We start from the raw sequence: 22,380 nt of genomic DNA, 5'->3' as shown, positions 1-22,380 counted from the left end.
GCAAACTTGCTCAGCCAACCTTCTAACTGCTCCTCCAGGTCATTTATAAAAATGACAAACAGCAATGGTCCCAAAACAGATCCTTGCGGAACACCGCTAGTGACGGCACTCCAAGATGAACCTTTGCCATCAACTACTATCCTCTGTCTTCTTCCAGCCAGCCAATTCCTAATCCAAATCTCCAGCTCACCCTCAATGCCATACCTCCGTATTTTTTGCAGTAGTCTACCATGGGGAACCTTATCAAACGCCTTACTAAAATCCATATACACCACATCTACCACTTTCCCCTCGTCCACCTCCTTAGTCACCTTCTCAAAGAATTCAATAAGGTGACCTGCCCTTCACATTATTCCTATCCAGATGTTCATAAATCCTATCCCTTACAATTCTCTCTAAGACTTTGCCCACAACAGAAGTGAGACTCACCGACCTATAGTTACAAGGGTTATCCCTACTCTCCTTCTTGAATAAGGGAACCACATTTGCTATTCATGGACATTAATCATGTTAATGAATCGGGTCTACTAGACAGCATCATTTTAAAGTCTGCAGATATTATGAAACTTGGAAGTCTTCTAAATGATGACATTTCTGGAGAACATAGACTGGAAAAACAGGCAGACAACATGGAAGATAAAGTTTAGTACATATTTAGTATATAATGCAAAGTGTAGGCATGGTGGACCACTGGTCTTCAGTTGGTTGCTTATCTAATGAGCATCACTGGTATAGCCAGTGAATAATTGATATCAACTTCCTGTGGAAGAGAGTGGTGAATCACCATCTTGAGTTGTTGTAGGCCAAAGTCAGGAATCGCACAACACCTGAGATATTGCCCTCAGTCCAACCATCTTTAGTTGCTTTGTCAATGACCTTCCCTCCATCAGTTGAAGTGGAGGAAAACGCACAGGCACAGAATAGTCTGTATATTCTGTGCCTGTGCACTTCCCTCCACTTCACCTCATGAAGGAGCAACGCACTGAAAGCTTGTGATTTTAAATAAACCTGCTGGACTATAACCTGGTGTCATAAGTCTTCGGACTTAATCCATCCCAGTTCAACACTGGCATCTCCACATCATGTTGCAGGCCATGCTGTGTAGATATTCCCAAAGTACTGTTAAGGAAGGAGTACAGAATTTTAATTTGGTGATACTGATAGGTCAGTGATACAGTTCTAAGTCAGTATGATGTATAACGTGATTGAGAACTTGCAGATGATGGTGCTCCCATGGATCTGCTCCCTTTGTTTTTCTAGTAAAGGTCACCTTTTGGGAAGTGCTTTCAAAAATAGCAATTAATTTGTTGCAAAGCATCTTAAGATAGTACATGCTGCAGCCAGAGTGTCGGTGGTAAAGAAGGTGAATTGTTCAAGTGTTGGGTGATGTGCCTAATAAGTTAATTGCTTTGTCCTATATGGTGTCTAACTTCCTGTGTGTTACCGAGTCCACACTCATGTCAGCAACTGGAAGGCATTCTTCATACTCCAAACTTGTGCCTTGCAGATAATGGTGGACATGCTTTGGGGATATGGTACGTGAGATATTTGCCACAGAATTCCCAACCTCTGATCGACTCTTATAGCTAGAGTATTTGCATGGCTCGTCCAGTTCAATTATTAATCAATGGTAAATTCCCAGGATGTTAATAGTGACTCATTTAGGGATGGTAATGCTGTTGAACATCAAGGAGAGATTGGTTAGATCCTCTCATTTGAGATGGTCACTGCTTGCCATTTCTATAGCATGTTACTTGTCAAGCCTGAATGTTGCTTGGAGGAACAGACCACTCTATTGGCTGTGGAATTTCAAATAGCACTGAACATTGTGCAATCATAATCAAATATATACCCAATTCTGACTTTATGATGGAGGGAAGGTCATTGACAAAGCAGCTGAAGATGGTTGGGCTGAGGGCAATATCTTGAGGAACTCCTGCAGAGATGTTCTAGGACCGAAATGATTGGCCTCCAAGAACCTCAAACATCTTTCTTGGTGCCAGATAGGAGTCCAACGATTGGAAAATTGACCCTGTCCTCCCCAACATCCACACCACCCACTTCATCATGCCCATTGATTTCAGTTTTGTTAAGCCTTATAGATGCCAAACTCTGCTAAATGCTACCTTGATGTCAAGTCAGTCATTTTCATCTCAACTCTGAAGTACAGCTCTTACCTTGACTATAATGAGATCAAAAGCCAAGTGACCCTGCAACAACCCAAACAAAGCATTGGTATTCAGGTTAGAAGTAAGTGCTCTTTGACAGTACTGTCAATGACACCTTCCATCACTTTGCTGGCAATTGAGAGTAGACTAACGACCTGATAATCAGTGGGATTTGAATTGGCCTACTTTTTGTAGTCAGGACCTAGTTGGAAAACTTTCCACATTGCTGGGTTGCTTCACCATCCTACAGTACCATCACTCCTGTGATGCCTTATTCCAACTTGTTATCGACACCATGTTTTGCCAGAGTCTTGGCTAGTATAACAACCTATAACAGTCAAGCATCAATCTACACACATGAAGAGGGAGGGAAGAGAACCAAGATAACTGCAGAATGTTATCTAATGGTACGATATCTAAAACCTGCCAAAGGAGGAGCGAACAGAGAGACTGAAGCTGGATTTACAGGACTGTAAATCCACGACCTACTACTAAATTTTAAATACAGCCAAGTATCATATTGAAGACTCACCTCTTCATTAACAAGTATCCCACGCACAAAGTCATCCCTGGTTTGGTAGTCAAAGTTATCAGTGAACAGCTCTGCAACCTGGGAAGTAAACTCAATATTAGAGACTGCAAAAACACTGAAATATAAACACAGCCTTTTGGAAATTCAAGGGAATCCCTTCAACAGTTAGGAGAGATAAAAAATAGGGGCCGCATTAGCAATCTCCTTCAGGACTGAAGCAAGCTTTCAAACTGAAGCAAGCTTTCAAACTGAAACACTGATCTTATCACTTCCTGACTTTATGGACCTGATTGAAGTGAAAAATGCTGGAATTGCCACATTCTCCACTATTCACCTTGGTTTCTAATCTGCAACATTTTAAATTGCAGGCACCCTTCTCCACAGCAAGTGAATATGTTTGCTTGCCTGGCATACAAATAGAAGATTAAAAAAGATTTAAGGGTCTCTATGCGTCTAAAGGCAGGTGTGTAAGGTTTGGTTGTTCCCTATTTTACAAAAATGACTGATCACATGCTCAATTTACCAGAACTAAGAAGCCCTACCTATCAGGAAGGATTTTTCTCCAGGAAAGCGAAGGTTGGGGGATGAACTAATGGAGAATGGGATTGATAGGGTAGAAGCCGAAAAGATCTGTCCACTTGTGAGGAAGTCCAAAGCGAGAGTCCACAAACAATGATCATTACTAATAAATCTAATGTGGAATTCAGGAGAATCTACTTGATACAGAGAATGGTTAGAATGTAGAATCCTTATCATATGCTGTCTTTTGGGTGAATGGTACAGATACATTTAAGAACAAGTTGGATGAATACTTGAGGGTAAAACAAATAGAAAGACATTCAGATAGGGTGTGATGGAGTAGGGCGGGAGGAGGCTTTTGTGGAGTGTAAACACAGACAAAGACCAGCTGGGCCAAATGATCTGTTTGTGTCCTGGAAATACTAAATAATATAAATGTAAATCCTTATTTCTACTTTAATTAGTTTTGCACACATATTGCAAAAGTTCCATTGCTACTGCAGTGGAGATACTGATCATCCCAAGCCCTCTCCTGTGAAATAATCAGGACACGTCTTCACTGACCTGTGGTGAACAGATGCTTATATGACAGTCCAGAAGATCATGGCGGATTTCAATCTCATCTGTGCTGCTGTGGAACACGTGCTGGAGAAAACAAGATACGAACAGCATTGAACTAAAACATCCTCTCACATTAGAAGCCAAGTGGCCTACACAGACTGTTCTTGAGAATGGCTGCCTCATTAGTGGATAAACTGAGCTATTAGTGACAAAAATTAAAAGGTGGATAAAAATTAAAGTTTGCTTTAAACTTTATCAGTGACCCCCATCCCGCCACATTGCGTCCTCCCATACACATCTTGTGTCAAAGATAATAACTTGACCGAATGCCAAAATGAAAAGCTGCAACAGTCAGATGGAAACCTACAGTAATTTGTGAATAAGGCTTTAGGAAAGTGTGATGGTAGACATGCAGTACAATTATTAGGATAAACGTAATGAATTTGCTCCCTCATCAAAAAAGTTTCATGCCCATGCATCATTCCGGTAAAACCACACTGCAACCCCACCAAAGCCAGTCCATTCTTCCTAAAATGTGACACCCAGAACTGAACACATTGTTCCAGATGTGTTTCAGCCAGGGCTCTGTATATCTCTGGCACAGCTTCTACCCTTTACATAAAGGTCAGCTGGGGTGCAACTAGTTGCAGCTGCAGTTTGGAAGCTGTAAAACACTGAAATGGATCTATCATAGACCAAAAAAAATGCAGAGACAACAAAAGCCCTTCAGACCTATTCCAAAGTCAAAGAAATTTAGTCCCAATATTTATAATGTCCATGTTATTCATAGACTTTTGGACGCATACCCAGACCTTCAGTGATGTAGCAAAAAGGTAAGTTAATCGAGGCCGGTGCCCCCTGCCTTACAGCGATAGGCCTATGCCTCAGTATTTTAGAGGCACGCATCTGTTTAACGTTAATGCAGACTTCAATTACAAAACTCCCATTTAAATACATGAACCAAGCTCAGCATTTGTGCATTTCAGTTAAGTGTTTAGCAATTTAAAACTCAATTGATTTCAGGCAGTGTCAGGTACTCAAACTGCATCGACCAACTGCCATACGCCTGCATCATTCCACAGCCTGCCCACTGTTAACAATTTGAATATCTAATTGAAACTGCCTGAAGATGCCATCAGCTGCTCATGTTTTCCTGATTGTGAGAAAGGAATCAAAACAAGTTGCACATGTCCCACGTTGCCAGTCTTCCATGCAGTGGGAAGGTGGAGAGTACTGACACCTTCAGAGGCCAATTCATCCACCTTATGGTTTTGGCAAATTATATTTGCAACAACTGTTAGGATAAGGTCTATGAGGAAGTATTTCAGCAAAAGGGGATTAATTGCTGGGTTATTCAATGATACGTACCATGGGAAATTGGAATTTCTTCAGATTATGGGCTTTCTGATAGTGCAGCACACGGCTTGTTTTGCTGTCCATGACTGCAATAATGTCATCCTCTTGACACCTTGTCCTGTGCCCCGGCGATGACTCTTTGAAAATCATTGTCATAACAGATACATTCTTCTCCAGCTTTCGCCGTGCCCTACATAAAACCAGACACAAGGGGACACAATACAAGCAGTCATAAAGAGCTGCAAGAATGGTCTGAAGTTTTAGTGGATTCCACTTCCATGAGGTTAAGTTATCAAACTGAGCAGATGTGTTAACAAATCTGGGTCTGCTTTTTGTTGTTGTTGTCTCAGACATGTAGATGCTTATCTGTGATTCAGATTCAGGACATTCCCAATATCTAATCATGAGTGTGGAAGTGGGACGGTTGAGGAAGGTAGTACAGTAGATGTTAAATATGTATGTACTACAACAGAACACTTTATAAACCAACACATATCAGATTTACTTGGAATTGGAAGCATGAGATTAAAGGATTAGTGACAATTTAGTATTCAAATAGTTAAAGAAAATAGGACGTGGTTATAAGAAGATTGCAGATGAAGAATAAGTGAGTGGTCAAAAATCTAGCAGATGAAGCATAATGTGGGAAAATGTAGACTTACTCATTTTGGCAGGAAGTATAAAAAGATAGAACTATTTGAATAGAACTGCAGAATTTTGAGGTGCAGAGGGATCCCGATATTCTAGTGCATGAATCACAAAACATTAGCATTCAGGAGCAGCAAGAAATTAGTATTTTATTACTAGAAAAATTGAACGTGAAACGTAATGCTTCACTTATACGGTGCATTGATGAGACCAATGCAGTTTTAGTCTCCTTATTTAAATGAAAGACTAAGGCATTGGAGGCAGTTCAGAGAAGATTTATTCGGTTGATAGCTGGAAAGAACAGGTTGCCTTCTGAGGAGAGATTGGACAGGCTCAGCTTGTTTCCACTCAAGTTTAGAGTGATGGATAACCTGATTTAAGTATCTCAGCTCTTGTATGGTTTGGATCAGGTGAATGGGGAAAAGATCTTGCAGGTAAGTCCAGAACTAAAGGAAGCTGTTTAAAAATTAGGGACAGCCCTTTTAGGACAGAGATGAGGAGAATTTTCTCTCAAAGGCATTGAATGGCTTTGGCACACCCTGCCTCAGAAGCAAGTGGGACAACTGAATATTTTTAAGGTGGATTCTTGTTAGGCAAGAAAACCAAACGTTATCAGAGGTAGATGGGATTGTGGAATGCAAAGCATAAACAGATCAGCCAAGATCTTATTGAAAGCTGCACTTGCTTGAGAAACCAAATGGCCTAATCCTGCTCCTAATTTGTATGTTTGTAAAAGGTGGCAGATAGTAGGAATGTTAAGCTATCTCTGGCCGGAAGGAAGTATCCATCAGGCACAGGATATGGGAGTGGGCAGGAAAATACAGCTGAAGCCCGAGATCAGTGATGATCATACTGAATGGTGGAGTAGGCTCAATGAGTAGTATGGTCAACTGCTGTCACCATCTGTTGTGCTGCATTTGTAGCATTGTCTTTGTTATACATGTGATCTGGACTTGTTATAGGCACTGCACTTTCAAAGTTTGGGGTTAATATAATAATTAGTAGTAAACAGTTCAGGAAGGAACAGACAGACTAGTGAAATAGGCAAACAGATAGCATATACAAAGCAATGGGCTCGATGTGCACTTTGGGAGCATCAAGATGGATAGATAGTATAATCTGAATCATACTATTTTGAGGGGAGTGCATGAGCAGATGGATCTGAGGCTGCATAACCACAAACCTTTGATGGTGACGAGCAAGTTGATAACATTTTCAACAAAGGACATGGAATATTTAGCTTTATAAAATGGAAAACTGCATATAACATCAAAGAAGCTATGCAAATGACAAAAGTAGAGGCCCCAGCACTGATCCCTGGCACTCCACTGGTCACAGGCCTCCAGTCTGAAAAACAACCCTCCACCACCACCCTGTGTCCTCTACCTTTGAGCCAGTTCTGTATCCAAATGGCTACTTCTCCCTGTATTTGATGAGATCTAACCTTGCTAATCAATCTCCCATGGGGAACCTTGTCGAATGCCTTATTGAAGTCCTTATAGATCACATCTACTGCTCTGCCCTCAATCTTCTTTGTTACTTCTTCAAAAAACTCAATCAAGTTTGTGAGACATGATTTCCCATGCACAAAGCCATGTTGACTATCCTGAATCAGTCCTTGCCTTTCCAAATACATGTACATCCTGTCCCTCAGGATTCCCTCCAACAATTTGCCCACCACCGAGGTCAGGCTCACCAGTCTATAGTTTCCTGGCTCGTCTTTACCGTCCTTCTTAAACAGTGGCACCACATTTGCCAATCTCCAGTCTTCCGGCACCTCACTTGTGACTATCGAGAACTATGGATCACTGTTTCAAATAATGGGTGACCAATTTAAGACAGAGATGAAGAAAGACCTTATCTCAGAGGGTCATAAGTCTTTGGAGTTCTCTTCTTGAAAAGGCAGTAAAAATAGAGTCTATAAATATTTTTAAAGCAGAGGTAAACAGGTTCTTGATAAGCAAAGGGATGGAAGGTCTAGGAGTTAGCAGGTGTTTGGAGTAATCAGTGCAGCTATGATCTTGCTACATGGTGGAGGAGGCTCAAGAGGTCAAGTGGCCTCCATCTTCTCCTAATTAGTGTGTTCACAAATGGGTAGATTGGAGGTATTTTGTACAAAGAGCAAAGAGCAATGTAGAAGTAATTAGAAAAATAATGCATCTGAAATAGATTAATCCAATGACAGTCAATGGCAAGTATAACTGGTTGACTACAGCCTAATTATTCCAAGAAACAAGACCTATACCAAAGACTTCACTCACTTATGTTCCTCCAATGCTTTAGACACATTGATATTTGACACAATATCTCCATAAATTAATATGAAATCTGAGCGAAGTAGTGACTTTGCATCCACATCCCTCAAGACATCTCCTAATGATCGGTAGGACTCAGAGCTCATGACGTGGATGGTGTTTGGTGATGTGGAACAACTCCATTTCGATTTCCTGAGGAAGAATACATAACAGACAATTAAAAAGGTGGAGAATTTACCTTTAATACAACATTTAATACTACCTCCATTGATTTAGTTCAGTTAATATTTTTCATCTGCTGACAATTACTGATCATCTCTTTTCTTTGATTAGTTACCATATCCACATTTCTACCTTTCTGAAAGATGTCACACCTTAGTCACCTCTTGTTCAATGGTTTCATGTCTGCTGGCAGGAGAGTGGAAATGAAGTATGCCAAAATTAACTTTGCCATTTATCAGTCGAATACGAAATTCAAAATAAGGTTATAAATAAGGTTGGTTTTACACAACTTAAAAACAGAGGTGAGTTACATCTGCAAGATCTAATCCAAAGACCCCTCTGTATCAAGTCTCATGTCACTAGAAGACCAATGCTACCTGTAAACTCTGCAACTATGCAACAACCTAAACATCATGTGCAGGCCATGCACATGCAGTGGGAGGTTTGGATTGGATCTTGTAGATGTAACTCAATTGCTTTTTTAAAGTTAAGGAAACCATACTTATTTCTACACATTCCCATTCTAAATTCCAACATTCCACATTTGTAACAGAATACTGCCCCTGTAAAATTACCATGCAAGGCCACGCAGAAAACAAGTTAACTGGCCAAGCAAATTGCCTGTAACCTCTGCAAGAAAATTACAGGGAATGTTGCTGAGGACTGCAGTTAGTTTCAATCAAATATGCATGCTGGCAGAGACTTATTATTGTTCTACAGAGGAGTTGCTGGATCCAAAACGTTACCTGCATTTTCTGTATCCTTACATATTCCGCTCAGCCTTCACATAGCACCAGGGTCCAGGCAACACAAGAGCATTACTTATATCTGGACACTTCCATAAAATCAGATCTCTATTTTGTTACTTACAACAAAATGTCATAAAGAAAAACCACTAGAGAGACACTATCTTGTCCTTAAGGAATAGCTAAATATTTCACAGTCAACAAATTACTAAAGAGACACCACAATAAAAGGACGAGTGAGAAATCTTGGAGCAGGCATGTGTTGAGAATGCAGAGCACTGAAAAGGACAGTGCATCTAGTTTACTAAATGTCAACTTTGCCTCAGCTGGCATATTCACCTCTCAAGTTTGTGGATTCAAATCGCACTGGAGAAATCAGAGTGTATGATTCAGGCTGACACTCCATTTCAATAAGAGAATGCTGCACTGTCAGAAGTGCCATCTTCTCTCTCAGGTAGATAGGAAAGCTCCTATGAGGGAAGAGTAGACAGCTTGCAATACTTATTTCTCAATCAACCTCCAGAAAAACATTGGAGAAAGTGAGGACTGCAGATGCTGGAGATCAGAGTCAAGAGTTTGATGCTGGAAAAGCCTGATGAAGGGCTTATGCCGGAAATGGCGATACTTCTGCTCCTCGGATGCTGCCTGACCTACTGTGCTTTTCCAGCACCACACTCTTGACTCTAGAAAAGATTAACAGCTGCTGTTTTCTATGCTGGAATCTTCCTAAATGCACCAAGACATTGGAGAATTTCCACATTGCAAGCATCTAGCCGACTAATGTGTAATAAGATAGATGTAGATTTGTCACTGGATACAGGAGCAATTTGAGGTGATGAATTAATGTGATCACAGATGAGTCACGAGACTCGAAGCATTAACTCTTTCTCTCTCTTACGGATGCTGTCAGATCTGCTGAGTTTCTCCAGCACTTTATTTTTGTTTCAGATTTCCGACATCTGCAGTTCTTTGTTTTATTTTATTCTGTCATCATTGGTGATAGAGTCAGTGTGTAAATGAGAGGGAGGAGGAGGAGAATGTTTTATTCAGTGAGTTATAACCTGGAACAAACTACTTTAAAAGATTGGAAATAGATTCAATGGGATAAAAAGGAAAACTTTGCAGTGCTATGGACCAATTGGATAGCTCTTTCAAAGGCAGGTGTTGAGAGATTCTGGTCTCTAATGGTTACAGATGTTCAGCTTTCTGTGTGCCATAGTTTATGGCACAAGTTCCATTTGCAAATTTTATAAGTTTTCATTACTGAATGTGTTCCTTGATTTTCTGGGCCATCCAACAGCAGAAGATGTAGGTTTCCTGGACACCTGTCGCTGTAAGGAACTCCAGGCTGTAGTCAATCATCGCCACGTTCGCAAGAGGGATCAAGGCCTACAGCAAAACATAAGACAATTTCATTTTATATGTGTGAACGTTGCAGCTGACCCCACATCCACTGTATCAAAGCCCCTTAAGATGCTATGATTCAGTCTAACCGATTACCATTGACAGGTTCATTCTATCCTCATTTCCAAAAGACTTACACAGCTGAACACAAGATCTGCCCTTCATGAAAACAGGTGACAAATAAAGTGGCTCCATTTCCTGAGGGGCTGGTGACAGCACCCTGTGGACAACATTTTTTAATTCACTCATGGGAAATGAGTGTCACCAGTTGCCCGTACCTAGTTGCTCTTGAGAAGGTGATAGTGAGCTGTCTTCTTGAATCATTGCAATTCATGGTTCCACTGTAACAAACCTGAGAGAGAAAACAAATTCTCATCTGTGTTAAAAGGGATACCTCTTCTTCTTAAACTCTGTCTCAGTTTTAGTCTCTCTAACTGTAGAAAACGTCCTCCTGCTATCCAGCCTATCCAATTCCTTCAAGCTTCTGTACAATTCAAGAAGATTCTTTCTCATTCTTCTAAATACCAATACATATATACCCCAACTGTTCAACACATCTTCATAGGACAAACCTTTCATCCCAGGAAGGATTCACAGACATTTTATGGTGCAGGAAGAGTTCATTTGGCCATATAAACATAATTATTGAGAGCCAATCTCCTGACTTTTCCCATACATAGAGTCATAGAGATGAACAGCATGGAAACAGACCATTCGGTCCAACCTGTCTATGCCGACCCGATATCCCAACCTAATTTAGTTCCAGCTGACAGCACCTGGCCCATATCCCTCCAAACCCTTCCTATTCATATAACCATCCAAATGCCTCTTAAATGTTGCAATTGTACCAGCCTCCACCACATCCTCTGGCAGCTCATTCCATACACATACCACCCTCTGCATGAAAAAGTTGCCCCTTAGGTCTCTTTTATATCCTTCCCCTCTCACCCTAAACCTATGCCCTCTGGTTCTGGACTCCCCGACCCCAGGGAAAAGACTTTGTCTATTTACCCTATCCATGCCCCTCATAATTTTGTAAACTTCTATAAGGTCACCCCTTTGCCTCCGACGCTCCAGGGAAAACAACCCCAGCCTGTTCAGTCTCTCCCTGTAGCTGAGATCCTCCAACCCTGGCAACATCCTTGTAAATCTTTTCTGAACCCTTTCAAGTTTCACAACATCTTTCCGATAGGAAGAACAAAATTGCTCGCAATATTCCAACAGTGGCCTAACCAATGTCCTGTACAGCCGCAACATGACCTCCCAACTCCTGTACTCAATACTCTAACCAATAAAGTAAAGCCTATCAAACGCCTTCTTCACTATCCTATCTACCTGCGACTCCACTTTCAAGGAGCTGTGAACCTGCACTCCAAGGTCTCTTTGTTCAGCAACACTCCCTAGGACCTTACCATTAAAGTTTGTGAGAAAATTTGTAGCTCGGGTGCTTGTTGCTGTGGTTCTGTTCGCCGAGCTGAAAGTTTTTGTTGCAAACGTTTCGTCCCCTGTCTAGGTGACATCCTCTATAAATGCCGGAGGAAACACCACAGAAGCGCTTCACAGGAGGCTCCCAAGCACTGAGGATGTCACCTAGACAGGGGACGAAACGTTTGCAACAAAAACTTCCAGCTTGGCGAACAGAACCAAAGCACCTTACCATTAAGTGTATAAGTCCTGCTAAGATTTGCTTTCCCAAAATGCAGCACCTTGCACTTATCTGAATTATACTCCATCTGCCACATCTCAGCCCATTGGCCCATCTGGTCCAGATCCTGTTGTAATCTGAGGTAACCCTCTTCGCTGTCCAATTTTGGTGTCATTTGCAAACTTACTAACTGTACCTCTTATGCTCGCATCCAAATCATTTATGTAAATGACAAAAAGTAGAGGTCCCACCCTCACACATTATGATTATTCTTGTGCAAATCATTTTAAAATCTTTCATTCTTGTTCCCACTTCTAATTTGAACAATTGAATGGAGTAAACGTTCTCGGAACTGCTGTGAATTAATAACATATTTGTTTTAAATAGGGAGACCAAAACCCAACATAGTTTTTTCAGATATGGTCTCACCAATGTTCTGAAATTTGCAGTAAAACTTCCCCAGGTTCCCCTGTACAATGTGGCTTTAGCTTGTGCAGTAACCTTTGATGCGGCTCTTAAATTGCTAGGACTCACTGGCATGCTGGAAATTGAGCCTCGCTACTTCCGCACTAATCACAAAAGTTAAAGATTTTATCAAGTACCGAAAGTTCCCCAGTTTGTCTGACTTTCAGATCCTGGTTGACAGAAAGCAGAAACCAAGGTTCTGTACTGAACAAGAATCACTCAATTAGACTTGGACTTCAGGTAAGTATAACTCTATTATTTAAAACTCTAATATCTTTTATACACTCCTACATGCATATACACATACACACACACACACACTTCAGCAAGTCATGGGTGGTATTGTGGAAAGTGAAGGTGGTCATCTCTTGATTAATTGGGTCAATGGGTTTAAGAGTGACAGGTGGAGTGTCATTTGGATAAAATGAGAGATACTGCATTTTGGTAAAACAAACAAAGGCAAGACTTACACAATTAAAAGTAGGTCCTTTGGTAGTGTTATAGTAGAGAGAGCCCTACGGTTTTGGGTACATAATTCTTTAAAGTTTAAATCACATTCAGAAAGGGTGGTTAAGGAGGCATTTGGCGTGCTTTCCTTCATTGCTCAGACCTTTGAGTATAGGAGTTGAAACATTATGTTAAGGCAGTACATGACGTTGGTGCGGCCTCTTCTGAAGCTACGTGTCCAGTTCTGATCTCTTTTTACAAGGAAGGATATTATTAAGCTGGAGAGAGTTCAGAAAAGGGTTACCATGATGTTGCTGGGAATAGACAGTTTGAGTTAGAAGGAGAGGCTGGATAGGCTGGGACTTTTTTCACTCTGGTATTAGACATTGGGGGTAACCTTATCGAGGTTTATAAAATAATGCGGGGTATAGATAAGGTGAATGGCAGGTGTCTTTTTCCTAGGGTGGGAGATTTCAAGACTCGATGGCATATTTTTAAGGTGAGGGGAGAAAGATTTAAAAAAAGACTCAAGGGGCAATTTGTTTTTTTTACATAGAGTGGTTCATGTGTGGAATGAACTTCCAGAGAAAGTGGTGGATGTGGGTACAGTTACAACATTTGGATTAGTCCGTGAATAAGGAACGTCTGGACGGATATGGATCAAGCAGCAGGCACGTGAGACTAGTTTAGTTTGGGATTATGGTCTGCATGGACTTGTTGGAGCGAAGGATATGACTCTATAATTCTAGAGTTTTTTCCCCAGTTATAGTTGTTAAAATGATCGTCATAAATTCTCTGCTGACCAATGGGTTGCTTCAGTCGTCCTCCTTCATTTACTTCCACGAGTTAATGATAGACACAAGATGGCCGGTCACTTAAAAAATAGTTGCTGACTCATCAGTTAAAAGTCACTGCTTACAACAATTGTTGCAGGAAAGAAACTGGTTTGCTGCAGGTTTACAGTGAGCTTTGACTGCAGGAAACAGAGGACTGCTTCCAAGCTGGGTAAGAACTCTGTAACCTCTAACTTGCTCCAAGCTGTTCAGTTACCAGAGAACCAATTAGAATTGTTGGTAGGGAAAAAGATCACTGCTGTTGTTAATTAGCCACTAGTCTATAGACCAATCAACTTCCTGTAGCCAGCAAAGTGCTTCAGTACAGACCCTTAGCTCCAAATCGTCTGCAAATCAAACTTCATTTACTGCTTGTTCAAACCGTTGTTTGTTATGCTTGGCATGCATGTTAGCTTACTTACTTTTCAAAACTGCAGCCATCCTTCCAAACACGGAGGTTAAAATAGCACTTTTTACTTCAATCCACATCTTAAAAGTCACAAATGAAAAAGACATAATGCCCTAATGAAATGCTTTCCGGAAATCCAAGTGTACCACATCTACAGGTTCCTGTCCATCCACTATGAACCGTCAAAAACTCTTAATAAATTAATTAAACATGATTTCCTTTTCACAAAGCCATGTTGGTACTGTTTGATCACACAGTGATCCTGCTATAATAATGGATGTGAGCACTACCCTTTGACATGGGTAATCATTTAATTGATCTAGAGTTTCATGCTTTCAGCTCGGTCTGCATCCTTTCCTGAATTTCCTTCTTTTTCCCAGTCCACTAGAACACTTCCATAATCTGAAGAATTTTGGAAGATTATAACCAATGCGTCCATTATCTGTACAGTCAATTATTTCAAGGTCAGAGGATGTAGGACATCTTGTCCTAGTTTTCCTCTCAGCTTTTCCCTTGTATTATGACACAGAGATGAACCCTTCTGTTACTTAAACCCTAACACCCAGACAAGCTCACCTCTGTTAAAATATGAGTGACAAAGAAATCCCAAATTCCACTATTTAAAGAAAATAACATTATTTTTTAACTCTAACAGTAAACAACTATTCACAACTCTAAGCCCACTTTTCTCTTAACTGCTTACTATCTGCTATTCCAATATGCTATTCCAATAAGACACTTATTAAACTTCCATCAACTTAATTTCAAAACCACACAGCCACTGTTATCTTCTGTGATTTCACTCTTCCGGCTGCTGAATTCCCTGGGCCATCATCTTCCCTTTTACTGCGAGTATGTTTCATACAAAAAAGGTACCTTTGATAGAGACCGTTTCCTCATTTCTTGGAAAGCAAGATGTTAGATCTCCAGGCATTCCTGTCTTGATGGCAATTGCTCGCTGACCAATTTTCAAAAGGACCAATTTTATAACCCCTTCCAACATCGGATTGTCTCATTGGTTTGATATTGGCTATACAATAAATTCAAACTTGGTTGGGTTTTAGTATCATGAGGCATAATTTTAACTGATTGGTTAAATTTGAATTGCTGTCAAAACAGCAACCAAACCTCAGGTATTCATTTCACAGCCAAATGTTACATATTTTTAATTTTCACTCTGGGACTGCCATTTAGTCATAAACCCAGGTGCTTGTAAGCTCTTAGTTCAGAACAGCATTCTCTTATAAAGGTAAAATGCATGTCTTCAACTTCATAACATTAGTCATGGTGATTGTGATGAATTCAATCCTGTCTATAATTTATGGACTTTAAATTATGTTTGGGGAAGCATTTCAAATCTTCTACCAAAAAGACAGACACAAAACACCTGCCATCTCTGTTTTCCATTATCAATTCCCCAGACACTCTCTCAAGGATAAATGCTATCTTTCATTGCTAATTTCCTGTTCAAATACTTCTAGAAACTCTTATTACTAATATTTTATATCACTAGCTAGCTTTCTTGCATGCTCTGCTTTCTGTCTCTTCATTATCTTTTTAGTCATGGATTACAGTCTGTTAAACAATCTATCTTACTTCTATGTTTTACAGATTTGGACGGTGTTTCTTTGTATTTAATAGTGTCATCCTTAATTTTCTTATTTAGCCACAGGCAAAGTCTTTTTTTCTCACTTGGATTATTCATCTTGAATATTACTAAATATCTCATCAATAATTTCAAAAATTTAAGAGAGTCAAGTGTCTTCAAAACAAGGAAAGCACAACAGAAAGGCAATGCTTCCATCATCCCTCCAACACCAACTACATTTACAGTTTTTTAAAAATTGTTGTGCAAAATGGGACTTGGTCTAATGTGACGCAAGACAACATTAACTTAGACTGTAAACTGGTGTTCTCTTTTATGGAAACACTTATCTGTCAAAGTAACAGGAAAAGCCATCAGAAATTCAAGCAGCTGTTGCGTGCCAGGCTATATATTCAAGCTTTCCTGACTTGATAATCTGCTGTTGGCCTTTCATTTTTACCAAACACACTACCCTTTTTTAAAGGCAAAGGGAAAGAGCCTAGCATCATCTTTCAATAACTCATTCAAGGCAGCAAATTCCACATACTACCACATAAATTGGAAGTCTTGACAGACTATTCAGCTACATGGCCATTACATACCAAGCTTTCTTCAAGCCATGTTCACAAACTTGGATTTTCATCAGAAATCACTGAAGAGGAAAGTTCTGGCTGATTCTCTTGACACCAGGCCAACTGCTGTTCTGTCCTCCATCCTTAACGACTTAATGATAATGCTGCCCAACCCAAGGAGATTCCATGTCAGATCAAAATTGGGTTCACTTTGCAAAGGCAGGGGCGGTGATCAAGGACAAAGAGATAGGAAAATTGGAGCAGCAAAGGAATGGGCAGTGAGGTAGGGGCAGGAAAAGAAATGACAGGCAAGAGGGCTGGAAGGTGAAAGCAATTGGGGAGGCAGTGATATAGTGAAGATGTCACTTGGGTTGGTAATTCAGAAACCCATTCCAATGTTCTGGGGATGTGGGTTCAAACCCCACCACCGTAGATGGTGGAATCTGATTTTTTTTAAAAAGCAAAATCTGGAATAAAACGCTTGTCTAATGTGAACCATGTTATTACTGTGTACTGGGAGGAGGTGTAGGGAGTGGGGCATTAAAGAGGCAGTGAGACCCGCAGCCACCTGTTAGTGTTTGGCGGGGGTGGGGAATATTCCTCCTCAGCCTCTGATCGCCAGCCCCCTCCAACTCCTCACTCACCCGGGGCAGGTCCTTGGTGATGGGGAAGAACCTCCGATTGAAGCTGTCTGCCACCAGCACCGCTTGGAGCGGCAGCACCTGCTCAGTCTCCCCCTCAGCCTCGCGGCCCGGACCAGGAGCCGCTCTCCGACCCGCTTTCTGCTTCGCCGCCATTTTGAAGAGGGTGGAGTCTCCGGTCTTGCCCCTCTCTCCCATTGGCTCAGCGCGCTCCCGCCATCTTGGTACAGTGGGGCCCCGTCCTGCCTCTGTGCTTGAACGGCCCGGCGCGCTGACGCCATCTTTGTAAAGGGAAGGTGACGGATCGCCAGAGGGAGCAAACCACGCTTTCACGTTCTACTTCAAAACGTGTCAAGCTCCCTGCAGTGACAGGGTCAGAGTCGAATGTTCAAAAAATCTGTGAAAAAAAAAAGATAAAATGCTGGATGTACAGGGCAGGTCGATCAACATCTTAAAGGTGCCTTAAAATCGACGTTTTGGGCAAAAGCCCTTCGTCAGGAATAAAGGCCAGCCCCCCTACAACCCACCCTCCCATCCAGGCACCAGGAATTGCAAAACCTGCACCCACACCTCCTCCCTCATCTCCATCCAAGGCCCGAAAGGAGCCTTCCACATCCATCAAAGTTTTACCTGCACATCCCCCAATATCATTTATTGTATCTGTTGCTCCCGATGCGGTCTCCTCTACAATTGGGAGACTGGACGCCTCCTAGCAGAGCGCTTCAGGGAACATCTCCGAGACACCCGCACCAATCAACCAAACCGCCCCATGGCCCAACGTTTCAACTCCCCCTCCCACTCTGCCGAGGACATGGAGGTCCTGGGCTTCCTTCACCGCCGTCCCTCACCACCAGATGCCTGGAGGAAGAACGCCTCATCTTCCGCCTTGGAACACTTCAACCACAGGGCATCAATGTGGACTTCAAGAATCTGGTTTCCAGCATCTGCAGTCATTGTTTTTACCTATCTTAAAGGTGCCGATAAACATTCTGCTGTGTATCCATTAAGCAACTTTGACTTTCCCTTGCATCTGAGACATGTGGCATGTGTGTTTGCGTGTGTGTGTCTGGGGTGGGGAATTGTGATTGTCTGTGAGAGAGAGTGTATATATGTGTATCTGTGAGTGTAAAGGGGTCTAAGTCCATGAGAGGGTGCATGTGGGAGTGTGTGTGTCTGTATGAGTGTGTGTGAGTGTGTGTGTAGGAGTGTCTGTATGTATGTGTATAGTGCAATGGTGGTCACCTGTAGTGCGACATGAACCCAAGGTCCCGGTTGAGGCCGTCCCTATGTCTCCCGAACTTAGCTATCAGCCTCTGCTTGACCACTTTTCGCTGCTGCCTGTCTCGAAGTCCACCTTGGAGGATGGTCACCTGAAGATCTGAGGTCTAATGTCCTGGACCGTTGAAGTGTTCTCCAACTGGGAGGGAACACTCCTGTCTGTTGATTGTTGTGCGGTGCCCATTCATCCGTTGCCGTAGCCTCTGCTCGGTTTCATCAATGTACCGTGCCTCAGGGCGTCCTTGCTTGCAGTGTATGAGATAGACAACGTTGACTGAGTTGCATGAGGACACACACGCACACAGATACACTCCTGCAGACACACACTCTCCCACACTCACACATGCACCTTCTCACAGATTTAGACCCCTTTACACTCACAGACACACACACACATATACACTCTCTCTCACAGACACTCAGAACCCCTCACCCCAGACACATACATACACACACACACACGCAAAAACCCACAAGCACCCATACACATATACATTTGTGGGGTGAATTTGTACTTGCAGAGTTACATTGTACTTTGTTCAAAAACTGCATGAATCCATGTCAGACTCTACGAGGTAAAAACAATAACTGCAGATGCTGGAAACCAGATTCTGGATCAGTCGTGCTGGAAGAGCACAGCAATTCAGGCAGCATCCAACGGCTCTTCCAGCACCACTGATCCAGAATCCATGTAAGACTCTGTTAACTCATTTTTTAGATTAGAATCAGTCTAAACATTATGGCACAGACAACAGCACACAGGGGGCGAACACCTTCAACACATTATCTGGGCTGACACCAATTATTAAAGTTAACCTGAGGATGTAACTTTTTAAAAAAAGTTTTGTGATTTACATATGAAAGAAGTGAAACTAACATGGTCATTCTAACAGATAAGAGACTTAACAAACAATCAAGGTATTTTTCAATGTATAACTTCAGTTACATCGCACTGTAAACTTTTGCTATAAATTGTGTGTCTTACAATTGTATCCTCCTCAACCACCTGATGAAGGAGCAGTGCTCCGAAAGCTAGTGCTTCCAATTAAATCTGTTGGACTATAACCTGGTGTTGTGTGATTTTTAACGTTTATGGAAGGATTTTCAACATTGGGTCAAGGTTGCTAAAGATGCAGTCGGAATGGTGGGAGGGGGGGAGTAATGGTCAGAATTGGAGAAATTTGGAGATGTTAGGGATCTTGTTTGGCTGGCATGAGAGAGGGAAGGGCACGAACATGTAAGAATTTGCATACAGGTAACTCCGTATGTATCCTCACAGAATCCAACCTTCTCTGAGCAAAACAAATTAGTAAATAAACCAGCAGGACATTTGCATACTGACTGAATAATGAAGTAAATTATATCATAATTTAATTATGTCAAATTAAACTTTTTGAATGTCCTGTGATAATCCTGATCTCTTCTGACAATGCTAAGCATTGCATATGGTGTGAGGACAGAAATTTGCCACAGTCAAAGTTGGATATATATATGTTCTATAAAATATTTGTTTCTCCTTCACTGATATTACTTTTCTTTAAATCAATTCACAGGAATTTGGCATTGCTGACTAGACCAGCATTTTGTCACTCAAAATCAAAGAACCAAAAAAAACCATGGATGTTGGATATCTGAAGCAAAAACAGAAATTGTTGGAGAAACTCAACAGGTCTGACAGCATCTGTGGGGAGAAAGCAGAGTCAGCATTTTGGGTCCAGTGACCCTTCATCAAAATGACAATTTTCTCCTCAACACTAATTGTTCTTGAAAAGATGGTGATGAGCGGCTTGTGATTAGATTTGCAGTATGTGGTTATTATTTGTGAATTTGGATTTTAAAGTGGAGTTAGACAGCAGAAATTTTAATTTTCCCATCTGTGGAGAAAACATTTCTTTTAAAAAAGGTCAGAAAATCAATTTTGGACATAACGTAAATTAGTAGTATAGTCGACAGTGAGGAAGATTTTCTAAAATTACAAAGAGATCTTCATCAATTTGGTCGATAGGCTGAGGAGCGGCAGTTGGGGTTTAGAACACAGCACATAGAACAGTACAGCATAGCAGGAACAGGCCCTTAGACCCATGATGTTGTACCAATTATGATGCCAAATTTAACTAAACCCTTCTGCGTGCCCTTCTCTATCCCTTCATTTCTTGCATGTTCATCCGCTTATCTAAAAATCTCTTAAACACCCCCATCATATCTGTCTCCACTACCACCCCTGGTAGTACGTTCCAGAATCCTACCACCCTTGGTGTAATAAACTTGCACCTCACATCTCCTTTGAACTTGCCCCTCTTATATTAATGCAAATCCCATATTTTAGACATTTCAACTCTATGCATTTCATAATTTTATAGACTTCAATCAGCCACTGTTTAAGAAAGGTGGTAAGGATAAGCCAGGGAACTATAGACCAGTGAGCCAGACATCGATGGTGGGCAAATTGTTGGAGGGAATCCTGAGGGACAGGATGTACATGTATTTGGAAAGGCACGGACTGGTTAGGGATAGTCAACATGGCTTTGGCGTGGGAAATCATGTCTCACAAACTTGATTGAGTTTTTTTGAGGAAGTAACAAAGAGGATTGATGAGGGCAGAGCGGTAGATGCGATTATATGGACTTCAGTAAGGCGTTTGACAAGGTTCCCCATGGGACACTGGTTAGCAAGGATTTATCTCATGAAATACAGGGAGAACTAGCCATTTGGATACAGAACTGGCTCAAAGGTAGAAGACAAAGGTAGAAAAAGGTTGCTTTTTGGACTGGAGGCCTGTGACCAGTGGAGTGCCACAAGGATCCATTACTTTTCATCACTTGTATAAATGATTTGGATGTGAGCATAAGAGGTATATTTAGTAAGTTTTCAGATGACACTGAAATTGGAGGTGTCGTGAACAGTGAAGGAGGTTACCTCAGATTACATGGGACTTTGATCAGATGGGCCAATGGATTGAGAATTGGCAGGTGGAGTTTATTTTAGATAAATGTGAGGTGCTGCATTTTGTGAAAGCAAATCTTAGCAGGACATATACACTTAATGGTAAGGTCCTAGGGAGTGTTGCTGAACAAAGAGACTTTGGAGTGCAGGTTCATAGCTCCTTGAAAGTAGAGTTGCAGGTAGATAGGATAGTGAGGAAGGCGTTTGGTATGCTTTCCTTTATTGGTCAGAGTATTGAGTACAGGAAATGGGAGGTCATGTTGCGGCTGTACAGGACATTGGTTAGGCCACTGTTTGAATATTGCGTGCAATTCTGGTCTCCTTCCTATCGGAAAAATGTTGTGAAACTTGAAAGGGTTCAGAAAAGATTTATAAGGATGTTGCCAGGGTTGGAGGATTTGAGCTATCAGGAGAGGTTGAATGGGCTGGGGCTGTTTTCCCTGGAGTGTTGGAGGCTGAGGGGTGACCTTATAGAGGTTTATAAAATTATGAGGGGCATGGATAGAGTAAATAGACAAAGTCTCTTCCCTGGGGTGGGAAAATCCAGAACTAGGGGGCATAGGTTTAGGATGAGAGGGTAAAGATACAAAAGAGACCTAAGGGGCAACTCTTTCATGCAGAGGGTGGTACGTGTATGGAATGAGCTGCCGGAGGAAATGGTGGAGGCTGGTACAATTGCAACATATAAAAGACACCTGGATGGTTATATGAATAGGAAGGGTTTGGAGGGATATGGACCGGGGGCTGGCAGGTGGGACCAGATTGAGTTGGGATATCTGGTTTGCATGGACAAGTTGGATCGAAGGGTCTGTTTCCATGCTGTACATCTCTATGACTCTATGACTCTAAATGTCCCATCAGCCTCTGCCACACCAGATAAAACAACTTGAGTTTTTGTAGCCTCTCCTTATTGCACTACTCTCTCATCCAGGGAACATTCTGGTAAACCTCTTCTACACCTTTTCCAAAGCCTCCGCATCCTTCCTATAATGTGGCAATCAGAATTGAATGCAATACTCTAAGTGTGGCCTCATCAAAGTCTTATAAAGCTGCAACATGACCTCCTGACCGTTGTACTTAATTGCCCGACTAAGGGCGGTACGGTGGCTCAGTGGTTAGCACTGCAGCCTCACAGCGCCAGGGACCTGGGT

The 22,380-nt window shown here is 41.7% G+C and overlaps 1 protein-coding gene across 1 annotated transcript in view; it reads right to left on the bottom strand.

Annotated features, from left to right (window-relative positions):
• Positions 1-17,188, bottom strand: part of eif2b5 (eukaryotic translation initiation factor 2B, subunit 5 epsilon) — a 49,843-nt gene extending 32,655 nt beyond the window's left edge. Inside the window, exons 1-6 of the mRNA XM_043702620.1 lie at positions 17,012-17,188; positions 10,272-10,396; positions 8,046-8,231; positions 5,149-5,326; positions 3,784-3,864; positions 2,701-2,778 (exon numbers count right to left, since the gene is read on the bottom strand). Of these exons, the coding sequence (XP_043558555.1) occupies positions 2,701-2,778; positions 3,784-3,864; positions 5,149-5,326; positions 8,046-8,231; positions 10,272-10,396; positions 17,012-17,164 (801 nt within the window). The 5' untranslated portion in view covers positions 17,165-17,188. The remainder of the gene's footprint in view (positions 1-2,700; positions 2,779-3,783; positions 3,865-5,148; positions 5,327-8,045; positions 8,232-10,271; positions 10,397-17,011) is intronic.
• Between the last annotated feature and the right edge of the window lie 5,192 nt (positions 17,189-22,380).

Source organism: Chiloscyllium plagiosum, chromosome 13 (genome assembly GCF_004010195.1).
Source record: "Chiloscyllium plagiosum isolate BGI_BamShark_2017 chromosome 13, ASM401019v2, whole genome shotgun sequence".
NCBI lineage: Eukaryota > Metazoa > Chordata > Chondrichthyes > Orectolobiformes > Hemiscylliidae > Chiloscyllium > Chiloscyllium plagiosum.
Note: the sequence above shows the minus strand (reverse complement) of the source record. Positions and strands in the feature narration are given on the sequence as shown.